This window comes from Rhagoletis zephyria, unplaced genomic scaffold, assembly GCF_001687245.7.
Source record: "Rhagoletis zephyria isolate East Lansing unplaced genomic scaffold, Rhagoletis_zephyria_1.1 Rzeph_scaffold_08103, whole genome shotgun sequence".
NCBI lineage: Eukaryota > Metazoa > Arthropoda > Insecta > Diptera > Tephritidae > Rhagoletis > Rhagoletis zephyria.
Window position 1 is genome coordinate 5,189 of NW_016165183.1, and position 23,105 is coordinate 28,293.

At 36.8% G+C, this 23,105-nt stretch overlaps 1 protein-coding gene across 1 annotated transcript; it reads right to left on the reverse strand.

The window, feature by feature from the left end:
* Positions 1-1,965: 1,965 nt before the first annotated feature.
* On the reverse strand, positions 1,966-16,556 carry LOC108374754 (uncharacterized). The gene is made up of 4 exons (XM_017630772.1): positions 15,013-16,556; positions 13,159-14,935; positions 8,790-8,951; positions 1,966-3,717 (listed from the first exon to the last, which is right to left on the reverse strand). The coding sequence occupies exons 1-4, from the start codon at positions 15,702-15,704 to the stop codon at positions 1,966-1,968; spliced, it is 4,383 nt and encodes a 1,460-aa protein (XP_017486261.1). The 5' UTR covers positions 15,705-16,556.
* Positions 16,557-23,105: the final 6,549 nt, after the last annotated feature.

Below are 23,105 nucleotides of genomic sequence, written 5' to 3' on the forward strand. Positions count from 1 at the left end.
TTCATTATAGTGTGTTTGAGTGTGTGCCAGGTAGGTTTGCTTTCGTTTACGAATGCTTGCAACAACATGGCAGTATATTATGAACAGGAGTAATAAACCATTGTTTGGACAAATTATGTTATTGCTCTCTGGACAGATAGACAGCTGCTGGATATAGGAAAAGTTATTGTAGGGAAGGTGTGCATCGCAAAATCTGGCATTATTAAAAAAAAAGTATATATCCCAGTAGAATATTAAATCTTTTGGCATACAACAGCTGCCGCTGGCTTGGCCCGGTCATTGGAATAGACAGCGACGCTACCAGCCTTGAAAGTATTCAACTCGGAACCCGCTGGTGGCAGCAGAGGTAGAGGAAGGAACAAAATCGGTAAGGCAATGAAAATAAAGAATTTTTTCAGAATTTTCTTTATCCTAAAAATTTCGTTAAGATTTCGGGAACTTTAGTTTGCAGGGCAGAATCAAATATAAAATAAATAATAGTTTTCCAATATTTTAATTTGATTTATTATTCGATAAAAAAAATCACTTACATGTTCGCAGGCCATCAAGATATTTTTTTATTATTTTTATTTAAAAAACTAGTAAAGGGAAGACGCTTTAATCACTAAAAGGAAATGTATTACAGGAACAACTTAAATTCATTATTGAGTTGATTTACTAAAGTACAAATTTTTAAAACTTTAAAAAAGTTTTACTTAAAAAATTTATATTAAACTAGTATCAATAATTTTGCATAAAAAAATGAAAAATAAGCAATTAATTTCTAAAATTAGAATTATATGGGTATTCATGGAAGCGCGTAAATGCATCGTAACCGCGTAAACCTCGTCTAACAAACCGTTTTTCCATATAAAATCAAGTAAGTTTACGAGGTTTACATGGTTACGAGGCATTTACGCATTTAGATAAATTTCCCTATAATAAAACTGGGCAAAGTTTGTCGCCTTTCAAAAATACAGCTTAAAAATAATGCATGAGAATACCACTTAGTACTGATAATAAAAGCTAACTAAAAAGGAAAAGAAATAAATTTATGTACGTCGCATGCAAAACGGTAACCAAAAGATGCAAGAAACGTCGTTTTTTGAAAACTTTCTGACATCAACAAATATCTTTCTAAAATATTAGGCGTGTTCTCTAAGTCTTGCAAAGCCTTTGCGCGTTGTGCGAATTGCAAAGTTTTCCCATAGGAACACCGGTTTGCCGTGAAAGGGTTTTGAATGGCTTAGAGAATACACCTATTGAAAAAATATTGCCTTTTTTACGAAAAAAAAACAAATATTTTCTAAGATTTTTTTTTCTAATTTTTGTACTAAGAAAAAGCTAAGTAGTTGGCTAAAACTCAAGCATTTTGAGATCTTTGGAAGCATATAACACTTTCTATTCATACAAATGCTTAAAAATAAATATTTACTTAGTTGGTATTTTTTTGGCAAAAATATTTTTGGTCTTTGGTGGAAGCCGTAGTTGGTATCATATATGTATGTATATAAATGTCTAAAAATACTCCTACTGCAATACATTAACTAACTCTTACTTTTACTATTATTTGCTTGCTAAACTTAAAGCTGCATTGTACGATGCTTCTAGCGGAGCAGTGATTTAATTATCATTAGTTCGAAATCAGCTGATGCCGCCAATGCCGCTACTGCTGCCGCTAATGGCATCCTCCGATACCAAATTGATTGTGCCGCAAACTATGTGTTGGATTGTAAATGTATGTATGTATGTATGTATGTATGTATGGTAGAGTGTGCACGCCAGTATGCGCTGCAACACTAAATGAAACTCTGCAAATAATCCATCTCGAAATTATTTGCATAATCCGATTCGGCATTGCTGCTATCGCCGCCGCCGCCACCGCCACCGCCACCGCCACCGCCGTCTTCATTGCCCCCACTAGACATTTGTGCCACTCCGCTGCTTTGTCCATTAGCCGCTTTCGCCTTGCGTTGCATTGTTTATTTAGGCTAATGGCATGTTTCGCATTGGCGGTGCGCTGGTTGGCTGCAACGGCATCGCCATCGACCACGGCGTCGGATTTATCTCATCGCCGCTGGGGCTATCGATTTCATCCCCACAATCGAATGTTTCGGCCCACATACGCTTTACATACTCGAACGAGACAAACTCTTCCGCTGATGGCTGTGGTGGCGGTGGCGGTGCGGGTGGCGGTGTAGCGGGGCTATGGCCATCGCCGCTAATTTTGTTGCTCCCTCCTGCCTCCTTAGCAGCCAAATCGGTGCGTTCGGTCTCCTCACTAATATTGCTAATAGCCGTCAAATTTACGGCATTTCTATGAGACATATATTTGTTGCTATTCGATGTTGTATGCCACATAAGTGCATGTGCTGCTGTTGCATTTGTTGTTGTTGCTGTTGCTTTTGCACTCGGCTTTATTGACTGTTTGCTGGCACGGCGGCCACTATTTGCAGCTTTCGGTTTCAACAGCAAAAAATTTTTAAGTTCGTTTAATTGATTGATGCGCTCAGTGTTGCTGCCGCTGCTGCTGCAATTGCTGTAGTTGTTGTTGTTGTTGTTTTTGATTTTGTTGTCATTGCTGAGCACACTCAACGCATCCATTTCCTGTTCCTTGCACGTTGCATATGAGCTGAATGTGTCCGGGGGCTTGTTAATGGCCTCATTGCTGCCGCCGCCACAGTTGCTATTGCTGTTGCTGTTGCTATTGTTGTCGTCGTTGTCGTCATCGCTGCAATCAATTGAATTCTCATTCTGATTGTGTTCGATGGTCACAATGCAATTTGACAATTCATTAAAGTTCATCGAATTGTTTTTGCAATTACTCGCGCTAATGTTGTTGCCACAGTCACTTTTGTTGTTGTTGTTGTTGCTGTTGTTGTTCACATTGTTGCCACTCGCATTACTGGCGGTAACAAATACTGTGGGCATGTCGCTAATACTCAACGCATTATTGGCATGTTGCATGATCGTAAAGGGCATTGGTGTTGACGTTTGGCAAACGTTTGTTGTTATTGTTGGTAGGGTTGCTGCAGCTGTTGCTGTTGTTGTGGCGTGTAATTTCACAGGCCTCAACATTTTTGTTGTTGTATCAGTTGATATTGTCATTAACTCAACGTGGTTGTCATAATAACCGCACTGATTATTGCTATTGCTGCTGCAGCTGCTGTTGTTGTTGTTGTTGTTGTTATTGTTGTTGCTGCAGTTGTTAGTCTTGCTATTGTTGTGGCGTGTTGATATTTCACTACAACTGTTGCTGCGTTGTTGTCGCGTATACTGTTGTGGTTGCCTTGTTTCAAGTTGCTGTTGTTGTAGTTGCTGTTGTTGTTGTTGTTCTTGTTGCTGCTGCTGCTGTTGACTCAATGTATTATTCATTAATTTGCTGCCAATTAGTGTCGTTTGCGCAAATGCCTTTGCTGTTGTTGATGTTGACATTGACGTTGCTGTTGTTGCTGTTGTTGTTGATGTTGTTTTTGTTGATGTTGCTGATGCCGACGCGCCAGTTGTTTTAGCTGTCGCATTGACCAGTGATGACTCCGAGTGTCGCCGCATTTTAGCTGTTGTCGCTTTGCTAGCGCCATTGTTGACTTTTTTGCAGCCGCTAGCCGCACTCGCCGACTTTCGACGTCCCAAGTGGCCATTGGCATTGCGCAGCGCGTGGTTTTTGACATGCTTCCGCAGGCTGGAGGGATCCGTGTAGCGCTTCGTACAGCCGGGCAATTGACACGCATATGGTTTCTGCAAGAGAATTAAAATCAAGCTAGAGTACTTTATTTAAATACTTTTTCTAGTTACGATAATAAAAAATAACCGTAAACAGAACTTTTTCTTCCTTTTTTAAGGACGATTTATTTCGGAACAAAGTATGCACGTAGCTAAGTCGGCGCTTAAAATATCAGCATCACGGGCCACCCTCTGTTTTTGTTTTACTTACAAAATAAAATCATCCACGAAAGTTTAAAACTTAAAAGAAAAAAATCCGTTCACTACAAGGGTTTGCAAAAATTTGTTTTTTTGTATCGCAAAAATTCTACAAGGTTTTAAATTTTACGAATTTATGATTAATATGTAATAAGTACATAGCTCTGGTTTTAGCTCTTAGAAAAACTAAGCTTCCTCTGGATCTGCAGAGTTTTAACCACATTCGAAACGAATTTAACCAACTCCATAAACAGCTCCTGAGACAAAACATATTTACCTCCCTTAACTAGGGTGCGACCTAAACTAAATCCATCCCCATTCTGGCATTAAACAAATTCTAGGCGCCATTCGACCGGCTTTAATAATAGATTTTAATATAATAGCTGCGTGTCTAAAACTAGGCAATCAACTTGCAGGCGGATCTCTTATAGGCGGGAAAACAAGTAGTTGACCATCGGTGTCCTCTTAGGGGAGCTTAACCTGTAATGAACTTTAAAAAAAAAAAAAAGCTTATCTCGAATATGTTTTTGGTTCGGGCAACCATAAAATGGAATCCATGGCGCACACATACTATGTATGTATTTAAACCATTTTAAGCAGTTCATTGCATACTGTTTTCAGGCCAAAAACGGAACAAATTTAAAACTTATTTTTTTTTCTTTTAGAAGGTAATTTTAAAGGTCGTTCTATTTTTTATATTTCGAGGAGACTACTCTTCTGAAATCTGTTTTCGTTTTCGTTCTCGAAATATAAGATTTTGTTAGGGAAAAATTAATTTTTCAGACTGCTATCGTTACTAAAGAACACTATTTATAAGGTGATTGACTCGGTTTCTCAGCCAGTTTTTTGAATATTTTTAGATGGTCTTTTAATATTTTTTTCGAATACGGGGTAAACCGGATACTTCCGGTCTTCATATACCAGAATATGAAAATTCGAAACTTTTATTTTGTTTAAACTAGGAAATTTCTATTGATTTTATACATATAAAAATTAGAAAATTAGCACAGCATTCTAAATATGAATTAAATTGGATCATAAATACTATCAGAAAGAATTTTAGTGGAGTTATTCCTTTTCATGTAGTTAATATACGTTCTAAATATGAACAAAATCGGATTATAAATACGGGTTTTTTAAAGATTTCGACTCCTGTGCCACCTATCGGATTTCGTGAGCCAACTGTGAAGTTTCAAGTGTCTAGGTCATCAGGAAGTTGGTCAAAAGTTGATTGCAAGATTTGCCCCTAACAAACATGCATGGAATTTAATGATTGAGATTTGACTACGGTGTTGATTGACTCTTAATAGTAAATGACCTGTTTATAAAACAATATATATATGATGTAGGTCTGATTCATCGGAGGGTGTATTTAATTTCATACCCAAAAGACAGTCGGTTCTACATGTTCGAATTTTTTCCGACAAGGAACTTTTGTTCTAGCGATCGAACCTTGTAAAGATCGGTGAACCACATTATGTGTGAATTTTGTAGTATAAGGCTTATTTCACTACTTATCTATTTTATTTATTTAGTACAAAGTAAGATAACCTTTTAGTACCTAAAGACCGGCAACTACGGAGTTCCATATGTATGTTTGTAAGCACAGGTCATAGAGTTATGTGTACGCACAAGAAGCACTAAAAGCGGTCACAACATAATATCAAAACAACAACAAGGAAAAAGAACGAAACATTGCCTACTCCGCAATAACAGCTAGTACACGCCAACTATGCAGACTATGCTCATACGAGGGGGCATGTCCTTTAGCAGTGAAGCCCGTGTTCCAACTTGAAAGAGGCACTGCTATCTAATGCTATAGTAGCCATAGTAGCGACAACTATATATGTATGTATAACAAAAGCAAAAACAATCATTGTAACTTCACCAAAACGTAAATCATTTAATTTTTGAGAAAGCATTTGCAGCAAGTGCATATGGCTGACGCTAGTCAAATTTTACTCGGCAGTAAATAGCAACCACTACAACCTAAATTAAGTAGAATGTATTATATTAGTGCGTGTATGTATGTATGTATGTGCCAATCTATGTTTGCATGCAAGGTTTGTGGGCTAAGAGCTTTGCTGTGTTGTGTACACCCTCCAACCATTGCACCGATAATTTCCTATTCAAACACATGCGCTGCTCAATGCCACGTGTACATATGCGTACATACATACATATCTACATGTTGCCACAACAATGCTGCTCTGCCTGTCATGCGCTTTATGCTACATATTATAGCTATTCACAAGCAACTTATGCACATTTTCTTATTATTGTTGTTGTTGTTGTTGTTGTTGTTGTTGTTGTTGTTGTTGTTTGTGTGCTCGATACTGCTAATAATTTAGGTTTTGTTGCTGCCATTCTGTGGCCGCACACGGGCACATATGTATGCACTAATATGTACAACAACAATACAAACATACTGCAGCGCATTGATAGTTGCATGTTGCAGCGATAAATCAAATAAACAGCCAAACTTCAGAATAACCAACGAAAACAGTATGGCTGCAACACCAGTCACATGCAACTAAATATACACAACAACAAATAAAACACTTTTTCAGCCACCGAAATTCACTTTGTACTACTCTGCTGCCGTAATTTTTGGTTTTATTGCAGAAGCGCTGCCTCAGCTGCCAACAACTACAATGTACATATCAGAGTATGTGTGTGCATGTAGAGAAGCTGCTTGTGTGTACAATTACTAAGCATTGCCAGGAACATAGCAAGTCCTGCGCTTGCTGTTACTTGCCGCAGCCACTATTCACCCCCCTTTGGTGTGGCTTTCTGACAGCCTTGCTGCTGTAGCTACTGCTAGCTGCTGAGTGCTTTCTACTATCGCCACAGCCACCTCCGCATTTATTGCCTTGTTGCAGACTTTGTTCGCTCTAATTCACAGCGATATGTGTCTTTACGAGTGTACTTTCGCATTTGTATGTCGTCGTATGTACATTCGCATGTGTTCACTGTTGCTTTCTGTCAGCTTTTGCTGATGAATTTCGCAATAAAGCATATGTTGTTGATAGGTCAATAGCGCAACACCACTCACGGCTTGACTTAATTTGTTGCAAATTTTGACAGCGAAAACAACATTTCGGCGAAAGAAAATAGTTTGCGAAAGCTTTCAACTTGTTGCCACTTTGTTATTGAAATCTTGACAACTGAACTACAGAAATCTACTCGAATTTGGACTTATTTTGAATTTCAATGGATGGAAAGTAAGTCTTTGTTTTAAGAAATGTCTGGAATTTTTGTATTCCGTTTTCATTGTAGTTGAGTTAATGGCATCGAACGGAGTACGCCGAACACTAAATCAATAGGTCGCAATAGGTGTTTTAGATGTGGCTGCTAGGCTAGAGGTATGTAATTGTTATTAACAACGGGTCAGCTAAGACTTTCTGAAGACTGGAATTGAAAAAAGGTCACTCTTTAATCTTAACAATAGACAGAGTAGTGGGTAAAACAAAAAAGTGGGCAGTCTTAAAAAATGTTACATATATACATTAGGGCGGTCCAAACAAAGTAAGGTCGGATTTTTAATGCTCCCACTCAAGAGGATTGTTCTATATCAAAAAATGTATTTCCCTGTGTTTTTATTTTGAAATCCAAAAATATTTACAAAGCGCTCAAAGCTTTCCATTTAGTATGTATTTTATATGGGAAAAAACAATTCTTCTGATAAATGGTATAGAATTCTTGAAAATTAATATTTTTCGATCGGAAACTTTGTTGCTCTTCCCGAGATTTTCAATAGTAATACCCAATTATTTCTTTAACAATTTCCAAGTATTACCCACTTTTTATAGCATCCTTAAAAACACTAAAAATTGCCAGTATTACAAAGTGGTAAAACAAAAAATTAGATATTATTATTGCAAATCGCCTGAATAGAAACAGAGTTTCTGATCGAAAAAAAGTTTTATTTCGCATATAAAATACATGGAAAACTTTGAGCGCTTTGATCGGCCTCTAAATATTTTTTGATTTCAAAATCAAAAAACAGGGTATATAACAGTATAGAACACGCCAATAAAATTCCCACTTTTCTTTTTCACATGCAGCTTTTGACCGCCCTAATATACATACATATTCTGGATAATTTTACATGCAACCGAAAGCTGCTTGTAATATATGAAATACCGTTAATGTTAATGAGGAACTACTATTGGGTCAAATTGACACAAATTCTTCAGAAAATGTATGTACTTTTAATAAGCAATCCAAACACAAATGAAGCTTACAAACAGCGACAAAAAACCGAAAGCTGCAATTTTAAAAATTAAAAAACAATCAAACCAAATTAGATCAATTTAATTAAATAAAAATTTAAACAAAAAAAAATATGTTTTTAATTTTTTATTTGTCTTATAAACTTTTTTTATTTATCTTATAATATTGTTTTATTTTATTTTGTTTAATTTTATTTTATTTTATTTTATTTTATTTTACTTTACTTTACTTTATTTTATTTTATTTTATTTTATTTTATTTTATTTTATTTTATTTTATTTTATTTTATTTTATTTTATTTTATTTTATTTTATTAAACGATTTAACTTATTTGAATCAATATGCAGATTAAAAATATTGCATTGTCTAACTTTATATAATATTTTTCGCCTTTCTTCAATAAAAAATGCACTTCGTTTAATTCCCTTTGACATACAAAACTAAAGGCCGGGGTCTTCATAGTACTTGTTTCAATATTCACAAATATCTGTGATTGAAGCATTCTCTTCATGTCAACAAACACCAGAAATTATAACATATCTGTATAACTTAAATTTAGAGGTATTTTTTTCACAATTATTTATGTATGTAAACAGTTTAAAATTCTTTTTGATATTGAATATCATAAAGGTACTGTACATATTTTCACTCACCGTATCATAGTGTGTCCGCTGATGCTTCGCTCGATCCGAACTATTGCTGAACGCTTTGAGGCAACCTTCATATTGACAGCCATATGGCCGCTCGCCGGTATGCGAGCGTTGATGAATTTTCAAATTTTCTAAACGTGAGAATGCCTTGTTGCAGCTGGGAAACTGTAAACGGAAAATAAGAAAGCACAAAAATATAAATATAATAATAAAACCGCAGAAAATTTAAGTAGAAAAATTTCGTAGCTGTAGGCGGTTGTGCACCTCAATGGAACGCTTCATGCAATGAACAAACCTTCAATTGCATTCTCAACAACGGTAACAACGCACGCAGACAATCTAGAGTTCAATGAAAAAACACCTCCATTGGTGCCAAAGTAGTCACCCGGTGATCCGTATTGTCAGGGATGAAGGCGTAGCCTCCAGAGAACCTGGACGCGTCATCCAATGTGTGGCTTTTTTTTTGCGACGGCTTGTTCAATCGACTTTATAAGAGGGCCGGTGACGACCGCCCCACTCTTGATGTATGCATGTTGAGCTCCTGAGCTCGTCAGACGGATGCACTCTATTTGTTTAATATCATATTTATGTATGTATGTATGTAGTTATAATTTACACTTCTACAAATGCATGAGCTACACTTTGGGGCACAACAAGGTTGGAAAAGGATATGTTATTTGCTTACTTATTTTGTCTTTTATTTCTGTTTTATATTCGTGTCTTTGTAGCCGCGCGGAGAAGCAAATTGCTTGAAGCTGCTGGCACATCGACGCAGCGGGTGAAATGTGCTGAGGTCAGTAGACAAATGGCCTTGTAACATATGCTCCTCATGTGAAGTGCCTCTGTCATCAAGGTTTCTTTCTTTGCATTTCTTTACATTGGCATGTATAAACATTAGGGCGGGTCAAATTTTAACATTTTTTTTTACTATGTGCGTATATCATAGAAGAATTCTACGTGTAATTCTAAGCAAATTTGCCGAAGAAACCGCGGGTTTAAAGTAGTTTAGAGTTTGCAAAATTGCGAAAATAGGTTCCGAAGAAAATAGGTAAATGTTCACTGTTACGCTCTTTGGTGGAAGTTTAGGAAAACGATAAGTGCAGAAATGGATTCAAAAAATGTTGGTTCCCATTGGAGTTGGTTAAGACGTCTTCATTGGGTAATCAAAATTCAAGGACCACCCTAATGTACATATATACATAGATATACATACATATGTATGTATGAATATTTTTTAATCAAAATCCCTTCAAGCCTTTTCCCCACAAATATAGCATGTGTCACTTTTATTGCTACAAAAACAACTACTACTCGTATCAATACAAATGCCATCGCCCGCACAATTGACTGTACTCGTAGCTGGGTAAGTCGTCATTAGCGACGGGGAAAATATAAAATTCTTTTACTTGAGCGACAATTGTTGGAAAATAAATAAAATGCATAAAAAGAATATGCGTGAATAAACGCATGCATAAATGTGTGAATGGATTTCAATTCAGACGAGCACATAAAATAACCTTTTAACTTGCTTTATGATCTTCGTTTATTTTCCGTCTTTACGTATAAATTTAAACTTTTTAATACAAACAAACATTTATTTTCTGTCTAAAAATAGCAGCAACACGAATCCAATGACAGTCTACATTTAGTCAGTGTTCCAGTCTTGCCATCAAATTTTTTTCAACTATCGAATTTTCAATCTGAACCTTTAGAACATCTCCAGGTACGCATTTTTATAGTTTATATACATAATTTTAGTCTGCTGAGGTGCAAGTTTCAACCGGCAAAAAAATTCAGTTAATTTTTTAGTTTTTTTTTTGTGACTGCTTTTGCGTTTTCTTATATAACAAGTGCAATTTACAAAAGCTGGCTTATATGGAAAAAAAGTGCAAAAATCCGTCCGTGAAAAAAAAAATATTAAAAATCAACGCCGCTTGAAACACGTGGTCAATTGTTTGAGTCACTGTATTATGTAGCACATTTTATATGCAGAGATGGGTGCATGTGTATATTCATTGCTTTTAAATAAGCTTGCAGCTGTGCATTTATTTCAACACTTGAGTTTCAAGTCCATTGCCGTATATTTATTATACGATATGCATATTAGGGCCTATCACTCTCCATTAAAAAAAAAGCTACTGTTTTCCATTATAATTTGTTATATTTTAAGACTTCTTCCAAGATAGTTTGGAAAAATATTAAGATTTACGTGACTTCGACTGTTTTGAAAATACCTCCGAAAATCTTTTTATTTTGATTTCGTTGTCAAACATTTGTATGCAGACTAGTTAAGCTTAAACTCTTCTAACATCTTGAGAGATTTTTTTTCGAAACAATGTTCATTAAATTATTTGATTCATAAAAAAAATTATTTTTGGAGGTGTTTTCAAATCGGTCTAGCTCACGTAAATGTCAATATTTGTGTGAAATATTTGCCACGAGCCTAAAGATATAATAAATTTAAAACTTATTACCTCTTCGAGTGTGTTGTTCAGGCAGAGCACCAGGTACTTCACTTCGCTGTCGTCATCGACCACAAACTCATCCACAGTTATGATTCTTAATGCTTGACGAAGCTCTTTCCCTAATGAACGGAATCATGACAGTTTTAGTTTGATTGACTTTGAGTCCAAACTTTACACACATATCCTTCCGTTAGTGTTAGTGAAACCTTTTTAAATGATTGCGAGTACAATATTTTTGTTTTAATTTTTACTAGCACGAAGTCAGGTATTCGTAAAATAAATGCCGTCCATTGCACTGTTTTCGTGTTCCCTACACATATTTTTTGTCACTTATTCAAAAAGCATCTGCATCTTTTTCCTTCTTCTGTAGCGAAAAGTGCGACTCTTCTTTCATAAACAAAAGTCTGTGTCTTCAAACTCACATCCCTGGTAGAAAAGATTGAAATTCAGCAAACTAGCGAAAAATTGGAGCCTGATACAGAAGTAGCCACCTGCCACCTATATGTAGCTCTTCTCTTCAGAATTTTGGCGCTATGTGCCAAGGGGGCAACAGGAATTAAGAGTAAGTGGGATTATACAGGAATAGAAAACAACAGATCAGTGAGCAAGGAAAGTGTTAGACAAAACTTGAAGAAAAAAAATTACAAAGTTGATTAAATGGCCAAGGCATCAACAAAGGCTAGACAAAGTAATTATAATAGTTTCCGTAGGATTTATGGGAATTAGAAAAATTTTCCTAGGAGGTCTACCGGTATAGATAACCTAGGAACATTTTCCAATTTCTATAAATTGAAGACCTGAAAACTTGTAATTTGATCAGCTGGATTGGACTTATTAAAAACATAAAATCTAGGGACATTAAAAATTACAACTTTTATGAAAAAATCGCTTTATTTAGTTGCTCCTTAAAAAACTGTTATTTCTGACTTTTATTTTATAAATCCAAAATAAAAATTATTTTTGATTTTTATCTAAAGAATCTGCAATTAACAGTTATTTTTATTATTTTTGAATTATATGTCTTAGATAACAAATTTTATACGAATGCTTTAAAAAATAAAAGTCGGTGACTGATTTACATTGATGACTTTTCAAATTAAAAGTCTTCGATAACTGTTTAATAATTTATAAATCTAAAATAAGTGTTATTTGCAGATTATTTAGATAAAAATCAAAAATAATTGTTATTTTGGATTTATAAGATAAAAGTCAGAAATAACGTTTATTTAAAGAGTAATTAAATAAAAGTCAACAAATAACTATTAAAGTCTTCAATAACTGTTATCTAAGACATATAATACAAAAATCAAAAATAATTGCTAGTTTTTTTTTTAATTTTACATAAAAATTGCAAATCAAAATTTATTTTCAAATTTGAGTCTCGGTGAAAAAAGAAATCGATTTGTATGTATCACTTAGTTGTAGAACATTCCTTCATAGTGAATTACTCCATGACAGTTTTCATCAATAACTGTTAGGTTCGGTCCCTGGTGCCAATATCAAAACACACACCACGCCACAAACTCTTAGTAAAAGTGTAAGGGCCAAAATATTATTACTATTGTTGTTTCTTTGGAGTTCTAGAGAGTTTCAGTCACCCCAAATTTATATGAATCAATTTGTGGAACTAGACAAGTACAGCCTCGTCGGATGCTAAGAAAATTACTATATCGAGGACGATGCCAAATTTTTTCAAAAGTGCAAACCGAAAATACAAATATTTAATTTTGAAAACTCATCTAAGCCACCTTAACTTTACCCATTTTCCCTAAGTTTTAAAAATCGACTGATTTATTTCCAGTCCCATCCATCTAGTCACAGCATCAATTCACACCCATACGCACATACGCTCGATCAATTAACCCCATTGGCTCTAATACCCATCTAAGTATGAGTATTCAACTTACCGGACATTTGTTGGGCTTCTCGCCGCTATGCACGCGCATGTGTATCAAGAGCTTATAGCGCGCATTGAAGGGCTTATAGCGGCGCGGACAGTCCAGCCAAAAGCAAGAGAAATCATCGCGTTTTTTCGCATCCACATGTCGTTTCTCGATGTGCGTCACAAATGCCGCCTGGTTTGGGAATTCCTCGTTGCAATCAGTCCAACGACAGATTTGCAACTCATCGGCAAACTCTTCCACAGGCGCTGCATCCGCAATTTCTGCTTCTTGTTGCCTAATACCGCCAATGGCATCTGCGTCATAATTCTTGCGAATTACTGGCGTTGCAGTGTTGCGAGATGATTTGCATTTGGCACCAGCAACCTCATTGCTGGCATTGCCTGCAGTTGGTGATGTGTAACGACGTCGACGACGTGGCGGTTGCAAATGCAACTGTGTTGCTTGTTCTAAGTGATTTGTTGTGGCTGTGGCTGTGGCTGTGGCACACGCACTGGTGTGGAATACCGAATCGTTATCATCCTCATTTTCATCGACCTCGTCAAACACACGCTCATCACTTGCCACCTGTAGGGCAAAATCCAACGAATTTTCATCTTCAAAATAGCCAGCAATATCTACATCTACACCCTCGTCGCCGCTTATGTGATTGGACTGTTTGGCACTGGCACAGCACAGCTCGTCGATAAGCTCCTCATGCAACTCGTCCAGCTCATCGATGGTCCATATGATTTTGTGTTCGCGGTTGGGTTTTTCCGCATGCAACAAATTGCAATTCTGATAGTTCTCCGGCAAATGATCGTAATTTTGGGCTACTACAGCACCGGGTGATGCGGTTGCGGCGACGCCATAGCAGGACCATTTTTCTTGTTGCTGTTGCTGTTGCTGTTGCTGTTGCTGTTGCTGTTGCTGCTGCTGCTGCTGCATGCACTGCTGGTATTCTTGCCGTTGTTGCTGTGCGCTGATCTCATCGTTGACAAATGTGTAGTCATAGTTGTAGACAGACTCGTATTTGGGCGTACCGAAGGTGGACACCATCGAAGGCAGCTTGTTTGGCGTTTCCTGCTTAATCTCGTGCGCTTGTTGTGGCTGGTTGTGCGCGTCATACGGCTGATAGGTGTAGCAAGTATTGCTCGGTTTGGGCGACCGATTGCGTTGTGTATTAACGGCCGCTTGTTCTGCCGCCGCAGCGCCAGCAATGGTTTCGGCCAAATTGAGCGTCATCCATGGATCAAGCGGCGGCGAGGAGCAGGGCGATTGATTTTTCGATTGACAATTAATTTCATCGTAGTTGTAGTATTCGATGTCGAGGTTCAAATAGTCAGAAGTTAAAGTGGCTGCAGTCAATAATTGACTGCCGCTAAGGTCACAACTGTTGTTGCTATTGCTCTCGCTGCAGCTGCTTGTAATTCCATCTGATGTCAGTTGCCGCGGCTGCTGCTGCTGCTGGTAATTTCCATCCACTGTCATGCTGAAGCTGGTTGTCGTCGTCGGTGCCGTCGTCGTCGCAGCATAGGGGCTGTATGGCGTGTGCGGCGTAAAAGGCGCTTGTAAACTGTCTAACACGCCCACCAAGCCGCCACCATGCAACGCCTTCTCAGTAGAATTTACAAAGTTGTCACTCGTCTCACAATCGACGGATGTAAGGCGCGCAATATCCTCCGGCTCAAAGCGGAACACATCCTGGGTGTTACCGGTGCTGCAAGCTGGCTGCTTATGTTGTTGCTGTTGCTGTTGCGACATGACCGCATCACTATCACTGCAAAAGCTCACTGTTGCCGGGCTGTTGCCGCATTGATTGCCTGACGACACATAATCCAATGTGTTGTTGTTGTTGTTGCTGCTGCTGCCACCGTAAACCGAAGTGGGCGTCTCCNTTGCTGTTGCTGTTGCTGTTGCGACATGACCACATCACTATCACTGCAAAAGCTCACTGTTGCCGGGCTGTTGCCGCATTGATTGCCTGACGACACATAATCCAGTGTGTTGTTGTTGTTGCTGCTGCTGCCACCGTAAACCGAAGTGGGCGTCTCCACCATGTAACTGAGCGAAAAATCCGGAAAGCTCAACTCGGCGCTGGTGAAATCTGTGTAGTTGTTGCTGTTGTAGACTGCCTTCAGATTACAATTGGGCGCAAGGAATTCGGCTGTGTGGAGTCGCTGTTGCTCCTGCTGCTGCGGCTGCGGCTGCCGAGTTTGGAGGAGAGGGTGGTGATTTTGCTCTAATTCTTGGTGTGTATCCTTTTCGTGCTTAGCGCTGAGCGGCGGTGACATAAGTAGAGCGCAGCTGTTGGTGTTGTTGCTGTTGGTGTTGCTGCTATTAACATAATTATTGGGTGTCGATGCTATGGCATCCATGGCTGGATAAAGTGGTGAATAAAGTGGTGAAGGTGGTGGCAATTTAATTTGTGGCAACTTTGTGCAATGACTGACACTTTTGCTGCAGCTGTTGTTGTTGTTGCTGGCAGACCGATTAGCTGAAAATATCACTTTGGCTGTGGTCATGGGCGAAATGCTGAGATTAGGCGGACTCACTTTGAGCGTGGCAGACATGGCGAAGGCAAGTATGCGGCGAATTTCTTCACACGAGGAATTTGAAGAAATATTTTGGTTTTAAAAGTTTTTAAATCTTTTAAAAAAATTTATAATTTTTTTCTATCGATGAAAGTGTTTTAAGCGCACTTTACTCATTTTACTCCCACTTTAAGTTCTAAAGCCTTTCAATACTTTAAATTTCACAATTTCTCTGCATAAGTTTTCATTCATTCGTAGTCACTGTCATTGACCACTTTCCATCAAAAAGTCAAATGTAATTTCCCACTCAAATACTTATATATTTATGTCACTCGCATACAACAAGCTGTCTACACGGCGCAATAGCTAGCTAAGCACTCACTCACGCCAATTTGTTGTCTTTTTTTTTGCTGAATTTTGCTGACAAAATTCGCTCGCTCCTCAAAGGCGTGCGCGCGCTTATGTCGCGTGTCTTTTGTTGAATAAATAAAATCACTTTGGCGTGTTTAATTGTCACCTCTTGCAGCGGCACTCAGACTACCAGCACTTGTCCGTTCCACTTTATCACTATGTTTTTTTTTTTTTTTTGTTTCTTGGTTCTTGTTTGTGCTGCTAATTTTTTTGTCTTTGGTTTCGCTTTGCTAAATTTTGGCAACTACTGCCAAAAAAATCAGCCCAGTGCGCGCGGGAAATCCCAGTGACTTACGCAGTCCTATGTTGATGTTGGCTTTAAATTTCCGCCTACTAATATGTATTTTTTTAAATTATTATACAAACTACCAAATATTAGACATTTGGATTTATTTAATTTTTTTTTTTGTCTGTAAAATTTTTCTACGCCACTTTAAAACACCCGCCAGCGGTCACGTTTCGCTCGTTAATAAATCGGTGTGCATTATGTTGCAAGGTTTTAAATGCATGCAACAGCAGCGGTAATGTCTTCTACATGCTGCATACAAATAGCAGCAACAACAACGATTATATTAATGCACATGGGCGACAACTCACACTTGCCTATTTACATGCAGTGGCGCACACATCCAAACATATTTACACATGTTGGTGCATCCTGAGGATCTGCGCTGCTCGATCACTCCTTCGTCTTCCGTTGTAAATGCGACAGCATTTTGTTGTTGTTCGTGCAACTAAACTATTCACACTCTTTTTTGGTTCTCGCATTCATACATACATACATACATACATATGTGCGTCTTCAAATTGGATAAAGACACATTTATACTTAAACACATGTGCCACCCAATATATAGTAGTTGTTGTTTTTGCTGTTGTTTTTATCTCTCGCTACTGTTCACTTGCACTGCACTCCATTGCGCCTTGACTTTGTTATTTCTAAAATTTTAATTTCTCTTTTCTTCTTGCTTTCAGAATGCATTCAACTCGTCAATCCATTGCTGGTTCTGCTGCTTTTTTTCCACTAATTTTCTGTTATTTTAATTTCATCTAAAAGTAATAGTGTAAATCGCGTCCCTGCAAGAAATTAAACAAAATTGATGTTCCTCTGCGTACTCGCGAGTAGTCCTGGACAATTTTTTCTTCGTCGTTTCTTAAACCATTGTTCAATGCTTAATAAGTAATTTTTGGTTCTTTTGAAATTCTGGTAAGTGGTGAGAATAATTCTCATGAGAATAGGAATTCACTTTCATTCCACCGTCTAATTAGTACTAAGAATGGATATTTACTCCTATTTAGGTACTCAGGAGCTGTTAGATACTAAATTAAAAAAAAACTTCAAGGATTTAGCAGGCGCTCTGGTCCAAAATACTCGGGTACTTTGGAGATGTAAAATACTTTCGCTAAATTACTGAGGTATTTAGTAGATGCCTAAATATTAAAAAACTAAATACTTTATGATATAGGAACAATTCTAACAATAAACACCTTAACTTACGCTAACCTCACCACAGTTGAACTCAAAACACATAAACTAACCGAATCTCACTTAAACTCACCACAACTGAACTCATTCACGCCCGTTCTGACCACCCCTCACCTAAATTTACCACACCTCAACTCCTCTCACCTCAATTTGGAAACTATTTCGGTATTTTAGAGATTTTCGATATGCTCGGGACTAAATGAGGATTTTCAAAACTATTTCGGGAATCTCGGGACTATTTCGAGATTTTCTAGACTTCTTCAGAACTTCGGGGCCTACAACATGATTTTCGGGGCTATTTCGGAATTTTTGTAATATTTACCGATATTGATACCGATATATTTATCGATTTTGAAATCGTTATATATTTCTTGATTTTTATCGATATATTTATCAATATAATAATCGATAATTTTTTGATATATTTATCGATATAATAGTCGAGTTTTTTATTTAAGTATTTATCAATAAACCTATTTATGGATGTATTTGGTCACAAAAAACAACAAACTAAATAGTCCCTACTATCACGAAAATCTTGAAGTAGTCCCGAAAATCTTAAGTGAAACTAACTAAATTCTTTTAGACTAAGTATTTTGCGCGGTGAAAATAAGTAAATACTAGCATACTTGATAAATATTTAGTAACATCAAAAATACTTAAACCTGCGGTGGTGTAGTGGGGTATATCCCAGGCCTTGCGGAATGGTTGTGCGCATGATTTTCGGGGCTATTTCGGAATTTTTGAAATATTTACCGATATTGATACCGATATATTTATCGATTTTGAAATCGTTATGTATTTCTTGATTTTTATCGATATATTTATCAATATAATAATCGATAATTTTTTGATATATTTATCGATATAATAGTCGGGCTTTTTATTTAAGTATTTATCAATAAACCTATTTATGGATGTATTTGGTCTCAAAAAAAAAAAACTAAATAGTCCCTACTATCCCGAAAATCTTCCTTGAAACTAACTAAATGCTTTTAGACTAAGTATTTGTAATAATAAGTAAATACTAGCATACTTGATAAATATTTAGTAACATCCAAAATACTTAATCCTGCGGTGGTGTAGTGGGGTATGTCCCAGGCCTTGCGGAATGGTTGAGTGCACTTCTAACCACAACACCACAGTGGATCCATGGACGTTCAAATTGCTGGAGGATATTTTTCAAGAAAGAAAGAAAGGAGTTACAAGAAGGTATCCCGCCTTGACCTTTCAATATATCGATTGAGCTTGAGAGAGCCACTATTGATGATAGATAGATAGTTGTGTTTGAGAGGCAGGTTATTCACGATATCGCAGCCGATCCAAGTCAAACGAAAAGCGCAAAATACTACAAATCTATGTTTATATACATAGCAATAAACTATATATGTAATATAAGCGATTGAGTATTACAACTATTGGAGCGAAGGACATTGAAATTCAACTTATTTAGTATAGAAGAGAAAGTAACGTCTTGAAGTCGGCATAGTTGCATCAACTTAGATTCAACCAAATTATGGTTCAAATGGATATATGTAGTAAGATTAGCCACCCACAAAACCCTTTTTTTAAATAAGAAGATAATTGATAGAAATCACATAGGTAAATATGCGAATAATACAGAAACGTTTACGGCACACATTCCCTACAGGGCCAGCGCACAATACGTAGAAAATCACTAAGCGTAAACGCTTCTGCTAGAAGATCGGCAATGTGCCATGAACAGTGCGCGGGCATCGACAGCAACACCGGCACCAACAACGGCACCAACAACGGCGACAGCGATCTTGGCACACATGTTGCAAGTGTGTTTCGGGTTGACGACTGATGCATACGCAGCACACACTTGCCGCGGCGTAGAGCATCGCACAGATTGAACAAAAACGCCACACTGACACATTCCCACATTCGTTTACATAAATATACGCAATTTTGTCGAACTTTAACATCTCCGATTTTTGTTGTGCAATGTTTTATTTTCATTTCAATTTTACTACGAAAAAACATAAGCGCAAATTGTTTTCGCGTTTTTGTTTTCGCATTTGCTGCAAAAACTAGAAAATTTGTATACAATATACACAAGTATGTATGTATGTATGTATGTATGTATTTATGTATAGTTAAACTTTTTATGAAGTGTGAGGAAGAAATTGTTAGCAGGCAACGAGGAAGATGGGCCAGCGGTGCAATGATTGGTGTACACTCCAGGCACAGCAGTGCTGCACGCTTGCCAAACTACTCTATACTGCTTGCCACATGTGTGCATTGTTGTTCCGCTGCTTTCCTAGGCAGTTGGCGGATGATGGTTTTTGCCAAATCGCACTATCGCCTGTCTATTTTTAGCAAATCCTGCCACATTGATGCAACCACAGCCGCGCAGTTGTAGTAGCAGCAACACTCATGCTGCAACAACACGTTTGCCTTGCCTTGCCGTGCTTTGTTGTTGCAGCTGCAGAGCCGTTTGTGCATATATGTGGCATGCAACGCATGGGACAATGTGTTTTTAATTTGCTTGCGAAAATGCAATTTTTCTGCATTTTCCACTTCATTCCTGTTATTGTTTTTGCAATTGCTCTGGAAAGTGAAGAGACATACATACATACATAGCTAGCAATTTGTGTGTCGCATTGACACTGAAGGGGTTAAAGTGTTTTCCGGTTAGTGCGCCACTGCGAGGGGTTTGTTTATTTTGGCAACGGTGAGTCAGGTGCCGCAATAAGCCTCAAGTGTTGTCGATGCTTTTGGTAAACAAAACAAAAAATAAAAAACAAAAAAAGAAAACAAATTTTATTCTGCTTTGCTAAGCATGTTGTTGCTGCAATTTTGGCAGCTGCTGGCACTTTCGCATACGAGTGCGTGTGTGTGTGTCGCCTGCCACTTTTGCGGCTGTCAGACAACTGTTAAATTTTTGGCGCACGACTTGAAAACTCAATTCGAAAGCGATTAACGCGCGACCGCTTGTTCCATTTGCAGCAAATAAAATTTCACTTTTTTTCGTTTTTTGTAATGTTTTTATTTCATTTCATTTTATTCTGTTCTTATTTGCCGCTCATTCAAAGCATCTCGCAATCCCATTGGCTGTTGCCGTTATGCTGATGTCGTGATTTCAAGTAGATTCACTTAAATTGTAGTTCCCGTGAATTTTTCGTTTTTTTTTTTTTCATTACTTCTTTTTTTCGGAACGTCCTCTTCATTTTGTCTACTCACTAGCTATTACTTTTATTTCTTTGCGCTGTCTCACCTCACCGCAAATTGGGCGCGTGGCCAAAATCTCGCCCAGCTTCCCACGGAGCCAATTGTCACGGCAATCATGTCTGTCACAAAATTTCTATTTTTTTTTTTTTGAAAACAGAAAGTGCGACAGCTTACATCATGTTTAAATTTAAAATAAAAATTTGTCAAAATATTGAGAAAAGCGAATAAAATGAAATTTAATTCAAAACATTAGCACCGCCCGCCCACGCGGCCAAGTTTGAAAAGGCGACCGACCACCGCCGCTGCCAACATCAATGAATTCATTCATTTACGTCACAGCTCCGACTGTTGACTGGCATTTTAAGCTACTTCCAAATTTTTTTTTTTGCAAAATTTATTAGAGGATTATACCTAATTGACAATGAACATTTTTTGAATGGCACTCTGACAGCCGGAAACAAAACTTTTCTGCGCGAAAAACGGAAATGACTCATGGAAACCCTCCATTGGATTTACGGCAATTTCTATTTTTTGATTCGGTTTAGAAAGATTATAATACCGTGCGACAAAAACCAAAAAATTTTAAAACACACGAAAAAAATGAATATATGCACAAAACTAGGAGCCAAATACAGTATAACTGCTTTTTTATTTTTCTCACTGACGCCAGGATTTTTGTAAAGGACTTATTTTAAAGATTTGGTCATTGTAGAGTAACAATATGGGTACCAACTAAAAGGAAAAATTGTGTAGAATTGAAAAAAATTGGTGCACCTGGACGAATAAGTGTTGAAAATGTCCTTTTAAAACATTATCCTTGAATATCCTTAAAATTTTAAGAAAAAACATTTAAGAGGCAAAAATAGCTTTTTTCATACAAACAATATTTAAAAAAAAATTACTATCCGATTTTTACAAAATTGACATCGTTGTAAACGCAATCAAACCTTCGTTCGTCTGATATGCTTCGTATACAAAAATTAAAAAAAAAAACACTTAAAAGCAAAAAATACCTCTTTTTATAAAGAAAAATATGTACAAATTACTAACCGAATTTTTTTAATTTTTTATCATTGTAAAGGAGATAAAACCCCCTTTCTTCTGGCATGCATATTTGTATACTTCGTACATAAAAATTTGAGAAAAAACACTTAAAAGCAAAAAATACCATTTTTTAAACAAAAAAATACAAACCGATTTTAAGAAATTGGTATCGTTGTAAAGGATATCAGAAAACTTATACTTTCTTAAACCCAAAAATCTCAAACGATTCCAGTATCTTCATTTATGTATATTGTAACTATCAATATCTTATAAAGAGAAGTGTAAATTTTTTTTATCTCAAACTAATAAAGTTAGAAGGACGAAATGCGAGGATGTGGTAGTTGGGATATTAGTATTTGATATATTTTTTTGAAATAAATATTGGAAATTTCCAGGGATATTCAAGGATAAAGTTTTAAAAGGACATTTAGTATAATTCTCATGAAACTGAAACTGATTTTTATTGATGATTTTTTATAAATAAAACTCTTCAATAACTGTTATCTAAGACATATAATTGAAAAATTAAAAATTACTGCTATTTGTAGACTATTTAGAAAAGTATCAAAAATAATTGTTGTTTTCGATTTATAAAAATAAAAGTCAGAAATAACGGTTATATAAAGAGTAATGAAATAAAAGTCAAAAAATAATTGTTAAAGAGCGATTTTTTTAATAAAAGTTGTAAGGGTTACGGTCCCTGTTCGTAGCACAATGTAGCGACTCGAAGAAGCTATGTAAGTGGAGCAAAGTCAAAATCAAAAATAATTAATAAGAATTAATTAGAAAGACAAGAGGGCCTTTTGTTGAGTAAATATCTCAGATACAAATTGATATTCATGACCAAATATCATGCACTGCAAGCTTAAAAAATATAAAAAAAAAAAATTACCCAGCAACAACTTACGACAATTGCAGATTAACTAAACGTATCAAAAAGAGTAAAAGATTTCTGTAATTGTTTCCTTACTACTTGCTATAATTTTATTAGCAAATTCTGCTGTAATAGCCTCAACCCCTTCATTTATGTAGATGCTCTCATCACACCCTCAATTGTTTAAAGCGATTAAAAATTCCATTTCGCAGAGTGCAATTGTTGAGGCAGGCAATTGCGTTTATGGCCTTCAGCACATATAAAAGTGGCTTCTTTAACGTTTCATTGCAGCTGAGATAAAAGCAGAACACAAAAAGAAAAAAAACAATTACCGAAATATAAACAGAAAATGAGCAAAGCGCAGAGTGGAAATCTGACGCCCAGGCACTTGGCACAGCTGTGCGGTGGCAAAGTTGCCAGGCGATTTAAA